This window comes from Leishmania braziliensis, chromosome 36 (genome assembly GCF_000002845.2).
Source record: "Leishmania braziliensis MHOM/BR/75/M2904 complete genome, chromosome 36".
In the NCBI taxonomy this organism is placed as follows: Eukaryota; Euglenozoa; class Kinetoplastea; order Trypanosomatida; family Trypanosomatidae; genus Leishmania; species Leishmania braziliensis.
The window spans coordinates 583836-602794 of record NC_009327.2 but is presented as its reverse complement, the minus strand read 5'-3'; the positions used below and the strand labels follow the sequence as shown (position 1 = coordinate 602794).

The 18959-nt window shown below is 55.5% G+C and overlaps 4 protein-coding genes across 4 annotated transcripts; all 4 read left to right on the top strand.

Annotated features, from left to right (window-relative positions):
- Nucleotides 1–2967: 2967 nt before the first annotated feature.
- LBRM_35_1670 (putative serine/threonine protein kinase) lies at nt 2968–4473 on the top strand (the record flags this gene model as incomplete). The annotated part of the gene is made up of 1 exon (XM_001568738.1): nt 2968–4473. The coding sequence occupies one exon, from the start codon at nt 2968–2970 to the stop codon at nt 4471–4473; it is 1506 nt and encodes a 501-aa protein (XP_001568788.1).
- A 2251-nt stretch (nt 4474–6724) lies between these two features.
- On the top strand, nt 6725–8254 carry LBRM_35_1660 (putative nima-related protein kinase; the record flags this gene model as incomplete). The annotated part of the gene is made up of 1 exon (XM_001568737.1): nt 6725–8254. The coding sequence occupies one exon, from the start codon at nt 6725–6727 to the stop codon at nt 8252–8254; it is 1530 nt and encodes a 509-aa protein (XP_001568787.1).
- Nucleotides 8255–13597: 5343 nt separating this feature from the next.
- On the top strand, nt 13598–14119 carry LBRM_35_1650 (conserved hypothetical protein; the record flags this gene model as incomplete). Its single annotated transcript, XM_001568736.1, has 1 exon — nt 13598–14119. The coding sequence occupies one exon, from the start codon at nt 13598–13600 to the stop codon at nt 14117–14119; it is 522 nt and encodes a 173-aa protein (XP_001568786.1).
- Nucleotides 14120–15066: 947 nt separating this feature from the next.
- LBRM_35_1640 (conserved hypothetical protein) lies at nt 15067–17805 on the top strand (the record flags this gene model as incomplete). The annotated part of the gene is made up of 1 exon (XM_001568735.1): nt 15067–17805. One exon carries the CDS (start codon nt 15067–15069, stop codon nt 17803–17805), a length of 2739 nt encoding a protein of 912 aa, XP_001568785.1.
- Between the last annotated feature and the right edge of the window lie 1154 nt (nt 17806–18959).

The following is an 18959-nucleotide window of genomic DNA, read 5'->3' as shown; positions in this document are numbered from 1 at the left end:
AACGCTGCGGCAGTACCTGGGCTATTGGCCATCATCTTACGATAAGGGACGTGACCATGCAGGTCATCGTTGCTGATGTCTTCCCTAGGAAGAGGAGCTAAGAGCAAGCGTTCGGGAGCCTCAGGGTCTCACAAGTTGTGAAACAGCGTTGCTGAGTCCTATTCGCGAGACGGAAGGGAAGGCCCCATTGGCGCTGCCACCTGAAGAGGAACGGCCGCAGCACTCGTTGCTGTCAAGGCTAGGCGGCAGAGGGAATGGCCTGCAGGCAGAAGCGCAGCATGAGGACGCCCCAAAAAAACGCTCTTCAGCTGCGCGCACCGCTTCGTCCTGCGAGAGGCCTTTGCCGGTCTGCGAACTTCACGCACCGCCGACAGCACCCCTCGTTTAAAATGTAGCTCGCACTCGAGCCATGGAAAGGAGCGAGGCTTGAGGTCGCGCTCAGTGGACGGAATCGTTCTCGGTTTACCCCTTTCGCGTGGCACACACGGGGCGTGAACGCGTACTGCAGTGGAAGATGTGAAAGGTGGACCCGGGTGCACGGTTGCACTGCGCTGGAGCTCTGCTGTCCCAGAGAGTGTTGTCCCCGGTCTGACCCCCACCCGCCGCGAAGGGAAAGCAGGCCGGCTTTGAGAACGTGCACGTGGCGTTTGCCGCCAGATGCTGCTGCGTAGTATGGCGCTGTGCCGCTGCCTGCGAGGAGGGGAAGCAGGTGCATCTTCCAGAGGGGTGATGTATACTAGAGACGGTGCACCGTTCCAACGGGGAGGGAGGGGAAGGTGGAGCGTGGCGGTGGCTCAGTCGATTACGTGGGTATGGGCTGCTGCCAGTACTTTAGCCAAGCCCACAGCATGTACCAACATCAGCGTGGTTGCAGTTCTTGAAGGCATGCACGCGCGGCTCCTGGACACGGTGCGGAATGTGCTGCTACATATTCGCGGCGCCACCCTGCTCATCACTCCCTAATAGAGGGTTTCCTCAAGGGGCAGCTGATGCCGAGCTGTTGCGAAGGGCAACTGACGATGCGACTTACGTTGGTGAGGACTGTCACTGGACTGGGTCGGAGTGAATTATTCGCGAGTCCTTGCGGGCCATAGCGAAGGTCGAGCTTGCAATGGAAAGGAAGTCGTTTACCAGGCGCCCCTTTTGTTTCCTTGGTTTCGCTGATGATGTCTGATGACGGGGGATATCTTAGCATAGTGTCATGGCTCACTACCCCCACTCTAAGTGAGGAAGCCAGACACCCCCCCCCCCCCCCATCCCTGCCAATGCTGAACCACCTCAGTGCGTGGTATCCCTGGGTCAAGTCCCTACGACGTAGCGAGGTCAGAGCGATGCATCACTATTCATGTCGGTGGCCAGGGCCTGGAGGGCGTGGCGTCGGAGCCACTGGCGAGAGTGAGCATACCTGTGCCATTCATATGATAGGCAAAGTACCAGTGTGGCTCGAACGTATCCTACCCGTCCACTCACTCCCCACTGGTGTGGAAAGCCTGCGTGTCACCCCGAGAGGGACACACCACGTAGCGACCTGCGACGCAGGGGTGGGAGGTGTGTGTGTGTGTGTGTGTGCCACTTGGACGTGCCTTGCGCCCGTCTCCTTTATCGTTACATTTTCTTTGATGGGTGTTATGCCCATGTACTCTCTTTTCTTCACTTTATCGTCTCTATTTTGATGAGCTCCTGAGGCGCAGTCGCGAATGAATTGGGTATTAAAGAGAAGCCGCAACACGTCTGTTTACCTCACGCGTCCCCCAGCAAGTGAGGCCAGGGACACAGTAGACAAACATCACGAAATAAATGAGCGTCTGCTGGGGCGCCCAGGAAGGTGTCTGGCTCTCTTTCCCTTTTTTTCTCCTCACCCATACGCTGAGTCTTTCGTTGTTTTCTCCTGTTTGTTTCGTTATGCCGGCTCGCTCATTTTTCCGTCGTTTTCTTGGTCTGTTATCTTTTGTTTTGTTTCTCTACCCCCCCCCCCCCTCCCGCTCCTCCGTCCTTCCCTTGAGTTTTTTTCTCTTGTCGGAATCTGTGGTGAGTCTTTTCGTATACGCTTTTTGCCCTTTCCCCGTCGTGTCTTCCTTCTCATTTTTGAATGATGTGCACATCCCTACTCTTATTTGGCATATTCACACTTCAAACGCTCCAATGCGTCTCTCTCCACGTCGATCCACAGAGGGCATGTCTCTCTCTCTCTCTTTCTGCTTGCATCAGGGCCTTATTCTTAAGCGGCTCTCTACTTTCCCTCACCCACACTTCCCTCTCTGTGTGTATATCGTCAGACCCAGTTACCCACGCATGAGACCAAGAAGAAGAATATACGCTCGGACTTACCTCGTATAGAGTGATCTGCTTCTTACGGGCTGAGCTTTTGTGGTTGCGCTACGGCTATAGTCGTATCTTATTTGCTACCTTTTTTTTTTCTACCCCCTTATTCAGGCCGTCGTGTCATCCTTCACAAGAACATCAAACGAATCCACAGCAGTAAGCGTCTGTGTATCGCTGAACCACCTGCATAACCTTCTTCTTCGTCCTCAACACCCCAGCAAAAAGGGTAGGATCGAAGGAAACTCACCTAGGCTGACGTCAACTCCCCCCGACCTCCGCAGGCCTGCGTCGTACAAGGTAGCACGTCTCTGTTTCTTCTTCTGTCATCGTTACGACTGCGTGAGCAACCTGCTGACATCATAACTTGCTTCTCTGCTTTGCCACCCTCCGTTATGTCTTCTGTCGCTCTCCTAACGAAGCCGTTCGGCTGCACTTCGCTGTGGCATTCCGAAAAAGGCACGTAACAAAGAAAAAGGACGCAACGAACCGCACCAGCACACAGCGGTGTCAGAAATCATCGCAGCGTGGAGCGGACTCAGTCTTGTGCCACATCCTGTCCAGAAGGCGTACACGCACACCGCATGTAAAAGTACAGGTTTGACCGAGAGGGAAAAGAGGTGAGGTCGGAGTGTGGTACTGCCCAGGATGTCGGCACCCAGTGATGCACTAATCAAAAAGGTGTGCAGCGCGTTCCCTGCCACCTTCGGCGTGGACACCGAGGAGGAAAAAAGTCCTGCTGAAAGTCGTTGCTCACGTCCATTCCGATACTACTTGGACGTTGTGCTGGGGTCTGGCACTTCCGGCACTGTGCTCTACGCCCGTCGCGTTCGCGATGACCACCCTTTCGCGGTTAAGGTGATGGACTTAGAGGGCTACACGCCGCAGGAGATCATGCGCGCGTCGGGTGAGGTGTGCTGTCTTCTCAGTTGTGACTACTTTTCGATTGTCAAGTGCCATGAAGACTTTGTCTACAGTGACGAGAGGAATCCAGAGAACGTCGCCATGATGGCCATGGTGCTGGACTACGCCAACGCCGGTGATCTCCGCCAAGAGATCCGCAACCGAAGCAAGGCGAACCGCCCCTTCGTGGAACATGAGGCCGGCCTGCTCTTTATCCAAATATTGCTGGCTGTGCACCACGTTCACTCAAAGCACATGATTCACCGTGATATTAAGAGCGCCAACATCCTGCTCTGCAGCAATGGTCTTGTGAAGCTTGGGGACTTCGGCTTTAGTAAGATGTATGCCAATACCGTGAGTGATGATGTTGGCCGCACGTTCTGCGGCACGCCCTACTACGTGGCACCGGAGATTTGGCGCCGCTGCCCGTATAGCAAGAAGGCGGACATGTTCTCCCTCGGTGTGCTTCTGTACGAGCTGCTGACGCTCAAGCGCCCCTTCGACGGCGTGGATATCGAGGAAATCATGCACAAGACGCTTGCGGGCCGCTTTGACCCCCTGCCGGACAGCATTAGCCCAGAGATGCAGACCATCGTAGCGACACTACTGCAGAGCGAGCCCAAAAGGCGTCCGTCTAGTAAGACGCTGCTGAACACACCGACATGCAAGCTGTACATCTCCGTTGTGCGGGAAATCGTTCAGGGCGGGGAGCTTGGCGGCTTTTCCGCCGAGCAGGAAATGACGGTTACGCGACAGTTGATGCAGACAAAAGAGGAGCTGCAGGTGGACCGCCGTCGCCAACCGATGTCGATGGAGGATGTGCTCCTGACGACTGTAAAGGTGTCCTTGAGCGACTCACCCGATCGCACTGGGTTTATCTTGCACGGAGGCACCGTGATGAAGCAGAGCAGTGACCTTAGCTGGAAGCGTCGCTATGTGTGCATCTACGGCGAGGTAGAGAAGGGGCGCACGCTGACGGGCGACGTGGCATCCTGCCTAGTCACACTCGAGCTCGTTCAGGCGTTGTCACGTGACACGCTGGAGCAGCAGTGCATTTCGACCCCCTTTTCTGACTTGGAGGATGTTTTTCAAGTCATCAGCAAATACACCGGCTCGGATGCCGCACACGCCTTCGCTGTAGCCTTCAAAAACGGTCGACGTATTTTGTTTGACGCGGAGGACGACAAAGACCGCGATGAGTGGATGCGGGCTATTCAAAGCTTCCTTGGCATCGGGGATGAGGATGACTGAGTGACGGGGTGTAGACCGGGAACCGGGCACCTTCTGAGAAAAGGGCAGTCGTGAAGCGGAGCAAACGCTCATGAGTACGTCCACTTACGCCAACCTCCGTGTGTTGTTTGAGGCGCGGAACTTCCTTTTCCATTTTTTTTTTCGAATTTGAGCTACGCTTCACAACCGTTGCATCGGCACCCAGAAAGTGGGAGCTGCCTTATTCGCTTTCCCTTTCTTCATTTTTTTTTTTGCTTCCTGCTTTGGCACTCCTGTTTGTGCCATACAACCTCGTTCTTATTTTCAGCCTTTCATCTCCACTTGTCCAACAGTGACCAACGTAACGACTGCCTTCTGCGCATCTCAGGCGTCGGCTCGTCTCCTCTCGTTTTCTACATTACTTCCTTGTCCTTCTTCGTTTACCGGGTACCTTTTGTAATTGGCACTTGTAAAGAATATACTGCTAAGAGCGGAAGTGCGAAGGAATAGGAAGGGGGTGGTGCGGTGAGGAGGGATTTGCGGGTGGCGTGTAGCTGCTGGGCACTCACAGCCACTTATGGTAGTAGCGCATTATGTAAACATCGCATCTTGGTGACTGAGGTCGGACCGTGTTGATTTTTTAGTTCCACCGATCTCTTCCTTGCACTTCTGATCTCTCGGGTTCGGTGCCTGTGCTTGTATGTGTGTGTGTATTTTTTTCATCTATAGATGTACACTCCTCTCGCTGAACTTTTGTTTTGCCTTTTGGTTTTCCCCTTCAAATCAGTGATGTGATCGGTGACATCGTTTCTCTCTCTCTCTGTCTCCCTCATTTCTATTCGTTCTGCTTTATTTCACATCTTTTGTGTTTCTGCGAGATCGTTCTTGGAGCCCCTTTTCCGTTTAAAATGACGGTGTGTACAATATGATGTGCTCTCTCTCTGTGTGTGCGTGTGTGCGCTGGGGTGTGGTGCTGCGGATCTGCGATGGGACGTTTGAAGGGTGGGGGCCCCGCATTGGGGTTGTTCGTCCGGCGCTATGAATTTTTCCCCCAATTCTATCTTGTGACTTCTCATTACATGTCTGTTACTCCTTCTCTTGGAAACCTTTTCCAAGGAAGTACGTGTATGGGTGTGTGCCCACAGTGGTGCGCTTGTCAACGCACGAGTACTTCTTTCTTGCCTACGCACGTTCTTGCAGCATCGATTCTGTCCTTTGTGCGCTTGATGGGTGTGTGCGGACTGTGCCGTGGAATGCAGTCGAGCGGAATGATGGGATGCTGCCAACTGCGTATACACAGGGACTGCTGCAAAAAATGTGCATGCTTTTTCTTTTTTTTTCTCCCTGTCGTGGGGGTATTCTTACATCCGAAAGGCTTCATTGCTGCATGCTGGGTGACGTTATTGGGCTGCTCAGATGTGCATTGACACACTTCTTTCGAGAGAGCGGAGGGAGCACCTCTATGAGGGAGTGGTGCTACAGGTTCGGCTAATAGCCACGCACAACGGAATTCTCAACCCCACTGGCAGTGTTGCACAACCGGCGGTGATATGTCTGAAATCGTTTCCTCGTATCCATCTTAGGCGCGTGCGCTCTTTCCCTCTTTCCCTCTTTCTGTGCCTCTGCTCATCACAGTAAGGACTACTCTGTGCGCCACCAATCTTTGAAACCAACATCAAAGCGAGGTGATTGCGCTTTGGACATGATACGGTGTTGTCTCCCGCTCACTCGTCTTCTTCTGTCTCCTCTACCTCTTCATTTCACGCACACGCTCTTTCGCTTCCATTGGCTCTGACCTTCCCCTTTCTGGACATCTTTCGCCACCAGCCATAGCACTGAAAACAAAAATTACACCATAGCACACACACACACGAAGAGGGTGAGCAGCTTGTCAAGAGCATAATTAGATCATTTTCTTGTTCGTTCGCTGTATCGACGCTTTCTCTTTCCCTCCTTCTCCCTCCACCTCAGTTCACCCTCTCGTGGCTATCGCACTGGTGCGTCGTGTTTTCTACAAGGAAAAAAAATAATCCTTGCCTGTGTACGAGGACTACTCATTCCCTGCAGCTATCTCTGTAACCTCCCTCCATCTCTGAGTCTACTACTCTTTTCGTCCAGCTGTGATTCTCGCGCAGGAAGCAGAAATAACACGTTTTCTTTTTGTTGTTGTTCACACTACCTCCCCACGGCTATTTTAGTGCGGTGGGCATCAGCAGCACGCCTGTGGATCCTCTCCCTCTCTCTCACTTCCTTCTTCTTCAGCTCCCCGTTTGGTCATCCCTGAAAAGCAGAAATGTCGGGGAGCACCGCTGGGGACGCCATGATCGGCCGTGTATGCCGGAGCTTCCCCGAGACGTTTGCCAAGGACGAGGCAACTGCACGCGAGCAGGACAAGAAGTACTGGATTAGCCGCGTGCTAGGCTCTGGCGCTACTGGAACGGTTCTGTGTGCAAAGCGTGTATCTGATGGAGAAGGATTTGCTGTGAAGTGCGTCGACATGGAGGGCATGTCCGAGGCTGACAAAAACCGTGCGCAGGCAGAGGTAGACTGTCTTCTCAATTGCAACTTCTTTTCGATTGTCAAGTGCCACGAGGATCTTGCGAAACACGATGCCGGTAACCCAGAGATGGTGCAGATGATTGCGCTGGTGCTGGACTACGCCAACGCCGGTGATCTCCGCCAAGAGATCAAGAGTCGTGCTCGGACAGGTCGAACGTTCCGCGAGCACGAGGCGGGTCTTTTGTTCCTACAGGTGTTGCTGGCTGTGCACCACGTTCACTCAAAGCACATGATTCACCGTGATATTAAGAGCGCCAACATCCTGCTCTGCAGCAATGGTCTTGTGAAGCTTGGGGACTTCGGCTTTAGTAAGATGTATGCCAATACCGTGAGTGATGATGTTGGCCGCACGTTCTGCGGCACGCCCTACTACGTGGCACCGGAGATTTGGCGCCGCTGCCCGTATAGCAAGAAGGCGGACATGTTCTCCCTCGGTGTGCTTCTGTACGAGCTGCTGACGCTCAAGCGCCCCTTCGACGGCGCCAACATGCACGAAGTCATGCACAAGACGCTTGCGGGCCGCTTTGACCCCCTGCCGAGTAACATTAGTCCAGAGATGCGAGATATTGTGACGGCGCTGCTGAGCGGTGACCCGACGCGCCGTCCGTCCAGCAGCCGCTTGCTGAACATGCCCATCTGCAAGCTCTTCCTGTCTGGCCTGCTGGAGATTGTGCAGACGCAACCGGCTTTCCAGGGCGGTCTGCGCGACTTGATCTCAAACCAGATTCAGGAGACGAAGCGGTTGCTAGTGACCGAGAAGCGCAACATCCAGCGCATGATGGAGGAGAGCTCAGGCAGCTCGGTTGCCGTGTCCACTACCATTCTCGAAGGCGCAACCCCGTTGACGACGACGCTGGGCGGCCTCACCATTCACGAGGGAACCGTAAAGAAGCAGAGCAGCGATATGGTGTGGAAGAAGCGCTACCTGTGCATCCGCGCCGAGCTTGCAGATGGGCAGACGGTGCTCGACATGAATCCCAAGTTCAAGACCCTGGACATGGTACTAGCCATTTCGAAGGAGACGATGGAGCAGCAGTGCATTTCCACGCCCTTCACAGAGCTGGAGGACGCGTTCCCGGTTCCTGCGAAGTACACCGGCTGCAATGCTTCTTTCGTCTTCGCCGTCGCCTTCAAGACGGGAAAGCGCCTGTCGTTCCAGACGAAGAGCGAGATTGAGCGCGACCTCTGGATGGAGAAGATTCAGGACGTTCTGGGCATCGGCGACGGCGACGACGACATGTCTGCTTTGCCTGCGAAGGAGTAAATCCGACTTTACAACATGAAGAAGACGCGAAGAACGAAAACGAGGAAGAGTGACAAGTTGACTCCGATATGGTGTGCTTCAGGCAACTGATCGAGCGACTTGCACCAGTCCTTCTCCTTTCATTTTCTTCAGTGGCCTTCTTGTTCGCCATATCTTCTGCTGGGCCATCTACGCATGCCCAGAGTCACTCCTGCCATGTTTTGCTTCCATTTGTATGTTGTGCCGCTGGGTGTGTGTCTCTCGGTGGGCCTCGTTCGTTACGTGGCTATTGCTGCGCGACGTGTGAGATGCCGAAGGATTCGGCGGTGGGTGAAAGCACTCTTGCCTCTCTTGTCTTTTCATTTTTATGTAGATACACGTGTCTGTTTCTCTTCGCGTGCGGTTGTGTGTGTGTGTAGTCGTGAGGGCTTCTCTTTTTGGCATATGCAAGATGGAGCGTTTCGATGTGCTGAGGTATGTCTCTCTCCTTATGTGTGTGTATTCGCGTGCTTGTCGCGGCAACCCACCACCTACCCGTCCCTCTCCTTCTCACTCCTTCACCTTCCTCTTTCTTTGCCATCACTTCGTACTTCACGACTGTAGCATGCGGAATGTATGCCTGTTCAGCATGATGATTTACGTGGATCTGCGCGTACATGTCCTCCTTCTTTTTCTCTTCTTGATCTCCGTGGCTCTCTCACACACTCTGTCAAGGTGTGCTGCGTCGATATGGTGACGATAGTGAACAGCTGGGTAAGGAAAGGTGATGCCAGGAGAAAGGGAAGGGGTTGGTGCTTTGATAGAGCACGCAGGGGCAAGGGAATTGCGGTCTTGGTGTTTATCTTTTGTGTGTGTGTGTGTGTGTGTGTGTGTTTTGGCTTCGACTTGTCTTCTCGACCCTCTCACCTTTGTCTCTCTGCCATCTTTGTTATCCCCCACCCCACCCACCTCCGTTCTCTTTCCTCTATATCATGTGTTTGACTTTCACGGAACTGTCTCATTTTTATTATTATTTCCTTTACATCTTTTCTCTCTTGTTGGAGGGCTCGTATGGCTTTCTTCTCTCTTTTTGGGGGGTCTCTTCCTCTTGCTCTTTCCCATGTGAACTATGTTGTGCCATTGATGTATTCCCAGCAGTCCACAGCCGGCAGCAGACGTGCTGCATCCTCTCCCCTCCTTCACTTTCTCCATCACACACACGAAACGTGCAGTGTGTGCGTGCGTGATTGTGTGTTGCCATGCTGCCTCCGTGGTTGCAGTATCAGTGGCTGTTTGGCGGTCAATGTCATCTTTTTATTTGTCCCCCGTCTTCTTCGTGTTTTTTTTTTTTTCTGTGGGGCCATACCTTCCACCTCCCCTTTCGTTTCTCTCACCTCCTCCACCTCGCCGCTCCTCTTTGCTCCAGGCTCTCTGATAGTAGTAGATGCGCTCTCTTTATTTGTGTGCATGTGTGTGTGTGTTTGCTAGGAAAGAGGGCCCTTTTCGCTGAGGAAGGATATCAGGGAGAGGGGAAGAAAAGTGGTAGAGAGAGAGAGAGAGAATGAGCAAGAGGCTCGTATTTGATCTAGCAAGTATTGACCTCCATCCTTCTCCACGCTTCACGCCTTCCATGTGTTCTGAAGCTTCGTTGTCCTCTCTTTTTCTTCTTCCGTGAGGCTGCGAGGAACGAACGTTCGTCTACGACCATCTGTGCGTGCGTGTGTGTGTCTTTTTTTGTCCTTTTTCTTTCTTTTTCTTGGATATTGCTGCTGATGTTGCGCTTCTAGCGGATTGCATACTCCTTTGTCAAAGGACGCCTCCTCCCTCCTCCTCCTCCTCGTAGTTTACCCCTCTCTCTTCCTTCAGCCACTTTTCGCTGCAACTTTTCTTCTTGCCTTTGCCCCCCCCTTCTCGTTGGTTCTCCTCATTTCAAGCAAAAGAACAACAAAAAAAGAAGTTGGGTAGGGGTAAGACAGGCTGCTGTACGACTGCACTGCTCCACTGGGCAGTGCAGTCGTACATCTCAACAGTTGAGAGTGGGGTAGGACTGAAAGCCACAGGCAACTCAAACACGTGTGCTCATATGCCTCCAAATCGGTATCCACTGCTTGTTTGTGGACGGAAGCGGGAGAGGCCAATAGCGCCTGGCCCGGTTCGGTACTCACACGTTCCTTACATCCTATAGAGGTGCAAACGCATGTGAAATGGGAGCAAAAAAAAAAAGCGTCACAGAAATGCAATGGCAGAGTGAGAGTTCTCCGTAAAGAGTAGGTGTGCCAGATTTACGCAGCAACAGAGCCAAACAATGCCGCTGAGCGATTCTTCCCTTCGTTTGCCGCCGCCTGCGTCACCCCTCCCCGTTGATTTGTTGTCAACATGGTGAAGGTGAGTGGCGTCGCTTCTGCAGCGACACTGTCATGCGCTCCTTTGCCTTCAGAACCCGTGCTTGCGTTCGCTCCCACCCTCTTTTCGTTGTGGGGGTACGACTTCCTCCCTTCCTCCTTTTTGCCGCATTCCTATTTTTCTTTCCATCTTGGAGTCTACTTTCCCCTGATAACAGGGGAACACCGCAGCGCATGGTATCCCCACGATTCACGATCCCCACCACTCTCTCTCTGTGGGGACGCCGGGCAGCAGCCCCCCTCCCCCTCTCATAGTGCTGACAACGTGCCGGGCCGCTTCTGGCGGTGACAGGGTCAAGCGCCGTCGACGCAGGGGGAGTTCAGCGCGATGCCTTGCTGTTGATGTCGTTGGTGGCCAGGGCGTGGCGTGGCGTCGGCGCGTGTGCATCTCACCCGGCTTTCGTCGCCCACTGGTGTGGGGCGTCTGAGCCGCCTCCGGGAGGGATGCACCGCGTGGCGGCCTGCGGGGCTGCGGGTGGGCAGCAGGTGAGGCCATGCCGGGGGGGGGGCAGAGAATGGAGGTTCTGAGAAGAAACAATATCGACCTTGTAGGTGCTTTGGTTTCATCACCATGTCACTGTACTCAGGTGTGTATGCAGAGTTGGCTCTGCCATTCGGTGTGTACTTCTTAGCTTTTTCCCGAAGAGGAGTGTTGTAGAGGCAGTGGGTAAGGTGTACGTTGTGTGGGCGTGTTAACGACAGCAGCGGATGTGGCTGATGGCGTCGCCGCACGTCTTCTGCTCCTCTTTCTATCATCGAGTGTTCTCTTTATTGGTGCTGTTTTGCTCTCTTTTTTTTCCTTTTTTGGCATTGTTGTAGCTCTGCCTTTCCTTATGTTTTGCGTGTGCTCAGCTTTAGGTCTCTCTGTGTATGCCTTCTATCCCCTCTTCTTCCTTTCTGATTGCTCCCCTCCTTTCAGCTCTGTTAGGGTCTGTCGTTTGTGATGGTTGTTATTCTCGCCGCTGTGCTCGACCGTAATGCTTTTCGTTCTCCCTCTTCTCTGTATATATTATTGCCCTACTGTTTTTCAGCTCCTCCATAACGCCTGCCACTGAATCACTTGAAGGAGATAACAGACACCCCCCTCCCCCCCCACACACACACATACACGAACACATATCAACACACAAAAGCCACTCTGGCTCGTTGCGTCAGAGTGAGTGAACGATGTGCAAAAGAGGCGCTTGAGGGGGCCCTCGCTCAGGCAATGTGTGCGTGGGACATGGGAAAGCAGTGCATGCATTTTCACCTGGGCATGTCTCCGCATATACACCGAGGCTTTTTGCTTCCTCCCGTACTGCTTTGGCGTGCCGTCGCCACTCATGTCTCGCTCGGTTTTTTGTACGTCAGAAACGGGAACACGCGTGGGGAAGCGCACGTGCTATCGCGGCACCAAAAAGTGCGCAGGGGTCATTTCATGTGGCGTTAAAGGTAATGGGTTGAGAGTAAGTGTGACACCGAACCTTGTTTTTCTTTCCGGGAAAGATGTCAAACTTACGCGACGATAGGAGACCAACGTTGCCCACTTTCGCACGGGGGGGAGGCACCCCTGTCGGTCCTTAGGATGCCGGCAATGGCTGCATGGCCTGGAGATGGTGTGCTGCCTACTACTGCGCGGGCATTGTGGGTATGCCTGCTGCCGCCAGAACCTCCACCACCGCGCGTTTTTCCTATGCGAGCCGGCGAACTGGCGCTGTGCCCGGCGTTCGATACGGAGACCTCTCGGCCCGCTCGAGGCCCCGAAGCACACCCCATAGGACGCCACGATCGTCCACGCGGTGATGTGAATGTGCGCATCTCCCTCGCGCTGTGCGTGGGCTTCCCCCGTAGGGTGTCTACCGCTGCCCCCTCCCCCCTTGTGCCCCCTCTGAAGGACATGCTGGGAGCTCTGTATGCGCAGACAAACGCTTATGCAGGGCCCCTCCTCCGCCTGGCCCATTCACTGCTGCTAAAAGGCGTGCAGGCTCGGGGGGGGGGAGACGGGTAGAAGGCGCGCGCTGTCACCGACTCCCAGCAGCGTCCCGCCGGGTGCGGCCCATGCGGGCAGGCCGTCCAGGACACCCTCGAGACGTGGCCTCGGCAGAAGTGGAAGAGTGTGAAGGCACAGCGAGCGCACACCCCTCCCCCCGTGGCGTGCCGCGGCATCGGAGAGCCCAGTGCGTGGTGGGTCGCCACACCAGGCCGTGGCGTGCCGCGGCTTGAAGCGATGGTGAGGGGGAGAGCGTGGCCTGCAGGCAGAGTGCGGGGTCTCACAGGGCCCCCTAGCCTGGGGCGGACCGATCCCCCTCCTCGACCTCCTCCGAGCTGCGCGTGGATCAGCCCCCTGCTGCCCGCACGGCAGACGCCAAAGCCTCGACTCACGAGAGCAGGACCCTGGGCGCGGCCCGCTGGGGTCAGGACATGCGGCGCACGCGGGTCCGTGCAGCGCTGATCGCGCAGCCTGTGCGCGAAGGAGGGGCGGGGATTGGGCGGGAAGAGCCCGTGCGACGCAGGGCCCGCTTCGGCGGCAGGGGGCGGCTCGTCGCAGACGACGCGGGGTCGTCTGTGATACCACAGCGGTATAGCTGGGCGGTGGCTGTAGGGGTGTGCAGTTGTGGATTTGTTCGTGGTGCAGTGTAAACGTTGAAAACGCAAGAGGCGGCTGACTATAAGCGAGCGAACAGCGGCCTGCAGATGGTAAGGATGGAGGCACTTCTGCTGGATGTGCACTCACGTTCGTCGGGCCTCTTTGGTGGCGTTGTTGAGCCGACGATGAGACAAGAGCGTGCCTCTACTATCGGTACTTACCTTTTTTTTTTCTGCCTCATTGATGGTGTAGAACTACGCAACGGCGGCCTCACTCTTGACACTGCTCGCTCTGTCTTTTTTTTTGCCATGAGTTCATAGCAAACTTCTCCTTCAACTTCTTTTGCTCCTCATAGGCGCTCATACAAACGCGGGTAGGCACATCCATTTCACTGGAGCTGCGAGTTGTCTGCTACTGATGTTGTCTTTGAGCATCTCAAGGCGCAGTGCTGCTCCTATGCGCTGCAGGCCTTGCTTTGATGTCGTGTTAGGGGCTAGGCAGACTGTGCCACCACTGGCCGCATACATTCGACGTCCCTTTGCGTCCTCAAGGGCATTAGTGGCTGCTGCCGTGGTCAGCGCTGATCATACAGTGTTGGATGTCTCCAAGCGTTGTGAGCACACCACCACCGAAACGCCATCAAGAAAGCAGCTGACAACAAAGGAGCAAGTCGACGAGCTGATGGACTCCTTCGCGGAGGCCTGCGAGCTCCTCACAGATGCGAAGGAGAGCGTTGGCACAACCTATTTCGCGGATGATATTGAGGACGCAGAAAATCAGACACAGGATGTCCTGAAGCGTTGGGAGAGTCTGCAGGCCGATCTGGAGCACCAGGGGGCTGCAGAGCAGCTGCAAAGAGTGCGCAGCATGTATGAATTGAAGATCAAACAGCTGAAAGCAGAATTCGAGACAGTGCGTGAGGCTGGTGGGGCGGGGTAGGATCCGCGCTCTGGCATGCGCACCGCTGCTTGCTTGCTGTTATGCACTCTCCTTCCTCCCCCAAGGTAATGTAGGGAGTGTAGCCATCATGCGTTCAAGTCGTTCTTGTATCTCTTTCTCATCCAAGGCGATGCTGTATCCTGGGTGTTCTCACTGCATCAAGGCCTCCCCCTCTACATTGTGGCGCCTTCCTACTCCTCTGTTCGCACTCCGAATTCATCGTGCTCATCTGCTCCCCACCCCCCTTTTCCCCTCGGAAGGAAGGTACCCACTTGCAGGCTTGGCGTTACTACTTTGTGTGTGTATGTACTGGCGACATCTGTTTTTACTGTTGTTCACTTGCTTTAAGTTGTTCTTGGACGCCTGCACGCCGGTCGCTGGTTGACGCACTGCAAGGAAGGCGCGCAAGTCTCTGATCACCTGCGGAGTTGCACTCGAAGTACGTGCAGGAGCTGAGGAGAAATGGTGTGACCATGTTTGCTGGTTGCCTCACTTCAAGTTGCGTCTGTCGCTCCCTCATGTACACGCATGTGGTACTTTACGCAGGCAGCGGTGTGTTGTATTTTCCACCTGTGCGCGCGTGTGTGTGTGTGTTCAGGCCCCCCCCCTTTTTTTTTTTGCGCCATCTCGTCTTATTCGATTGCCTCTTTTGCCATTTCCCGTTCGGCTCCCCACGTTGCTCCACCGCCGCATCTGCGCTTGCGCGCCTCACACACGACCACACACGCATCGTCCCAGAAGCAACGAGACCACAGGACGTCTTGTTTTCCCTTTTTCTTCTGGCTGTGTACCCATTCTCTCTCTCGGTGCCTCCACTTGGGAGCTGTGGAGTGCCGTCCATTGTCGCGGAGAGTGAACACACTCTTCTTCCCTTTCTCGCCCCTCGCTTCTACTGTCTCTCTCTCACTCTCTCTCACCACACCACACCACCACACTTCGTAGCAACGATGGGCATCCCTGACTTTGTCAAGTTTATTGCGCGCACCTCACCTGGTGCGTTGTGTCGTGTGCCAAAAGGCGGCTCAAGGCACGAGCCACTTATCTTTGACTTTATTTTGATCGACGCCACAAACGCGGCGCAGACACTCGGGCTTGATACCTTACGTGCCTTTCTCAATCCCAACCATCTCTCGGCAAGGTCAGCTGTCATTTTCGCGCTTGACTCTCAGCGCGATCGCAGTGGGACAGCGCGCGCCCACCGCCACGCTCTGGTGGGCATCGGTGACCTCGATGTGCAGGTGCAAAAGCTGTGCGGGCAGCTGGCCGATGCGTACCGAGCGCGTGAGGGGAGCAATAAGAGGCTGAGTGCCACGGCCGGCAGCAGCCCATACGTGCTGACAAGCGGCCGCGGTGTGGTGGGGGAGGCGGACTACAAACTTCTTGATCTACAGCGTTCCTTGGTGACCTGCGCCATCGCTAGCGGAGCCGCTGTCCTCCCCACCTTTCTCTTCATCTCGGAGGATTCAGATGTGCTGTGCGGCGCGCTCTGCGGGCCAGCTCCCCAACAAGTTTCTATTGCCACGAAGTTGCAGGACGTCCTATTTGAGCCTTGTATTTTGCGCCTTGACCGCGTCTTGGCGTTTGTGGCCACCTGCACTGATGCCTTCTATGCCGAAAACGAAAAGGAGGCCGCCGCAGCTGCCAAAACCAAGATGAAGGCAATGGCAGAAGACAACGCTGCCAAGGCAATGCTGGCGGACTCCGCCGCCGCCGCGGCTGCCCAAAAAAGCACAGCGGAGCAAGGCACTGACGAGGCGATGGTGCGTCGCCGCAAGCCGGACGGTCCAATGGTGGCCACTGGTGTGCGCATCGAATTGGCGGACAGCAGCGATGACGAGCAGCCAGAGGATACGGAGAAGACGCAGGCAAAGCTGATGGTAGTGTCTGTGGGTGCGACTCGGGGAGCACTGAGGCCAGCGTTGAAGGAGTCGTCCGTCGACGACGACACGTGTGACGAGAGAGCCAGCGCCGCTCCGACGGAGGGCGAGCTGCTCGTCTCCTCCATCATGCACACCAGCTGTGTTGACATGGTCTTTCTTTTTATGATCGTTATGGGGAATGCCATCAATGTGCCACCGCTGGTGCGCGGCGCCACGAAGGTGGATGCCGGGTCGTGCTGGCGGGCGTACTGTAAGCTCAAGTACAGGAATTTGCCGGCCGCGGAGGCTGAGACGGGCCGTGCGCTGCTTACCACCTCCGTCAAGACGCACTCGACGAACAAAGGTAGCCTTGTACTGAACTGCCACTTTCTCCACTCCGTCTTGGACGCCGTGCACTACGCCGGCGCGGAGCCGCGACCCCCCGTCGAGGAAGAGAAGAACAGCGCCATCACCTACCTCTCTAACGCCGTGTACGCGACGCTGCGCTACATTGTCGGGTGCAATCTTGACAGGACCCCAGCGCTGCAGCAAACATTTCTCGACTCCCGTCCGCTGTCTGAGAGTGCCACCGTTCTCCCTAGTCTTTCCGCGGTGATGTGGGTGCTCGGCCAGGAGGAAATGCGCACATTTTCTTTCCCCCTGCACGGTCTCGCCAAAAAGGAGCTCTTGGCAGCCGCGTCGGGTGGGATCTTGGCTGGCAAGGATGCCGCCAAGGCCTCAGCAAGGTTTGCGCCCATCCATGCTACCTCCGCGCGCGAAGCGTCGTCCTCCGCAGGCGACCTCGAAGTCGGTGATCATCTAGTAGCTCCTGCGGCTTCAAACGCATGGTCCGTGAGTGGTGCCCGTCCAAGCAACATTTCGCTCGCAACTCTGATGCAAAACTTTACCAGTAGGACTGAGTGGACGTCTTCAGCGCCGCGCAGCGGCTCCCTCACCGCCGCTGCCATACGGCCTGTACAGCTCCCCAGCGTTACGGAGCTCGTGAAGAAATCTCTTCAGAAGGTGTCACCAGGCAGTTTAGCGAAAGGTAGCCTTCTCTTCTACCTCATGACTGTCTGGACGTACGCTCTCGGACTTGGTGTGCGTCGCATGGCGACATTCACTAAGGCAGCCACGTCAGTGGCAGAAGATGATGGAAGCGTGTTGGCGTCGACCTTGGTGCAGCCGCCCACCTTGGCTAGGACCGCGAAGCCATTAAAAGGGGCTTCGGGCGCGTTGCCAGCTGGCGGACACTACGTGTACAGCTTCGAGTTGCGTCGCATGGCGCCCGTTCTACAGACCGCAACTGTGCCACACCCATCACCTATCACAGCCGCACCTGAGGTCTCCGGATCGGCTGGGACGGAGAGCAGCACTGCCTTGTCGGCGAGCGGAAAGTCGGCAGTGCAGCAGGCCATGTTTGCCGCCCTTGGGATGTCGTTCGACTACTCGAAGACGCCGCATGCTACGGGGAACGTCATGAAACTGCCACGCTCAGCGTTGAATGAGGACGACGTAGGAAGCCTGCAGCGACTCAAGAAGGTGGCAAAGAAGAAGTGTAACGTGGATGCCTCAGTGGACGTTGCAGTCCCCATCAAGAAGCACAGCGACGATGCGGATGAGGTAAACAGCGCGACGAGCTCAACCCCAACATCTGGGACGATGAAACATGGCACCTCCAAGGCGAAGAAACGTCTAGGTAGACGTGAGCGTCTGAAGCAGCTGAAGACGATTAAGAAGGTGGCAGCTGCCGCAGCGAGCGGAGGTGCGCCGAGACATGCTGTGTGTGAAGGGGTCAGCCTGCCTGCTAAGACTGCAACGTTCTGAAGTGGTGGAACTGCACGCAAACCCGAAGACAGCGTGCACGCCGCATTCTTCCCTTGTGCCTCATCCTCGCCTAACACAAGTAATGACGTCGCGTTGCTTTCGTTGTTTTTACTCGAATCTAATACAGATTACTTAACGCGGAAATGAACAAGAAAACATAAGGCCACCTCTCTCCTTTCCCAACACGACGACGACTCTATTGGACGCACGTATGAGCTCTGCGTGGCAGGCGTTCGACGTCCATTCTGGAAGCACTGTGTGTGCGTCTTCGTGTGCATGCGAGGTAATCCAGAAAACGTTGGTTGTGTGCGGGCGCACCACAGGAGCACCCGCACATCAAATGGCATTGCCTTCCCTATCCTTCGTCGAGTCTCTCAGTGGCAGCATACTGACCCAAGAGCAGCCCGAAGGAAGTATCGGAAGAGGGACTCCGGTGAGACTCATCGAGTGACCTCTTGCTGCTGTTGTGACCCCGCCAGCGTGCTGTACACTTTCCTCTCTGTATTCGCTGTGTTTTCGGTCTGTTGGCCTACTGACTTCGTTTTGAAACCGCTTTGGTATGACCTCGCTTGTTTTTTGATTTCTTTTTGTTTTCCCCTGCTGACCAGGGAAACACCCCAGCGCATGGTATCCCCACGATTCACGATCCCCACCACTCTCTCTCTCTGTGGGGACGCCGGGCAGCAGCCCCCCTCCCCCTCTCATAGTGCTGACAACGTGCCGGGCTGCTTCTGGTGGTGACAGGGTCAAGCGCCGTCGACGCAGGGGGAGTTCAGCGCGATGCCTTGCTGTTGATGTCGTTGGTGGCCAGGGCGTGGCGTGGCGTGGCGTCGGCGCGTGTGCATCTCACCCGGCTTTCGTCGCCCACTGGTGTGGGGCGTCTGAGCCGCCTCCGAGAGGGATGCACCGCGTGGCGGCCTGCGGGGCTGCGGGTGGGCAGGAGGTGAGGCCATGCCGGGGGGCAGAGAATGGATGCACTACCAAAACACACACACAACTCTTCTCCCTCTCCCCTCTTCTCCCTTCTCTCTGACACACACACACACATACACACACAACCGCCCACCTTCGCAATCACCACGCATCGGCGCACGAATCGCTCCCGCAATACGTCCAACAACAACAAAAAAGGAAAAGTACGAGGCCGAACTTTT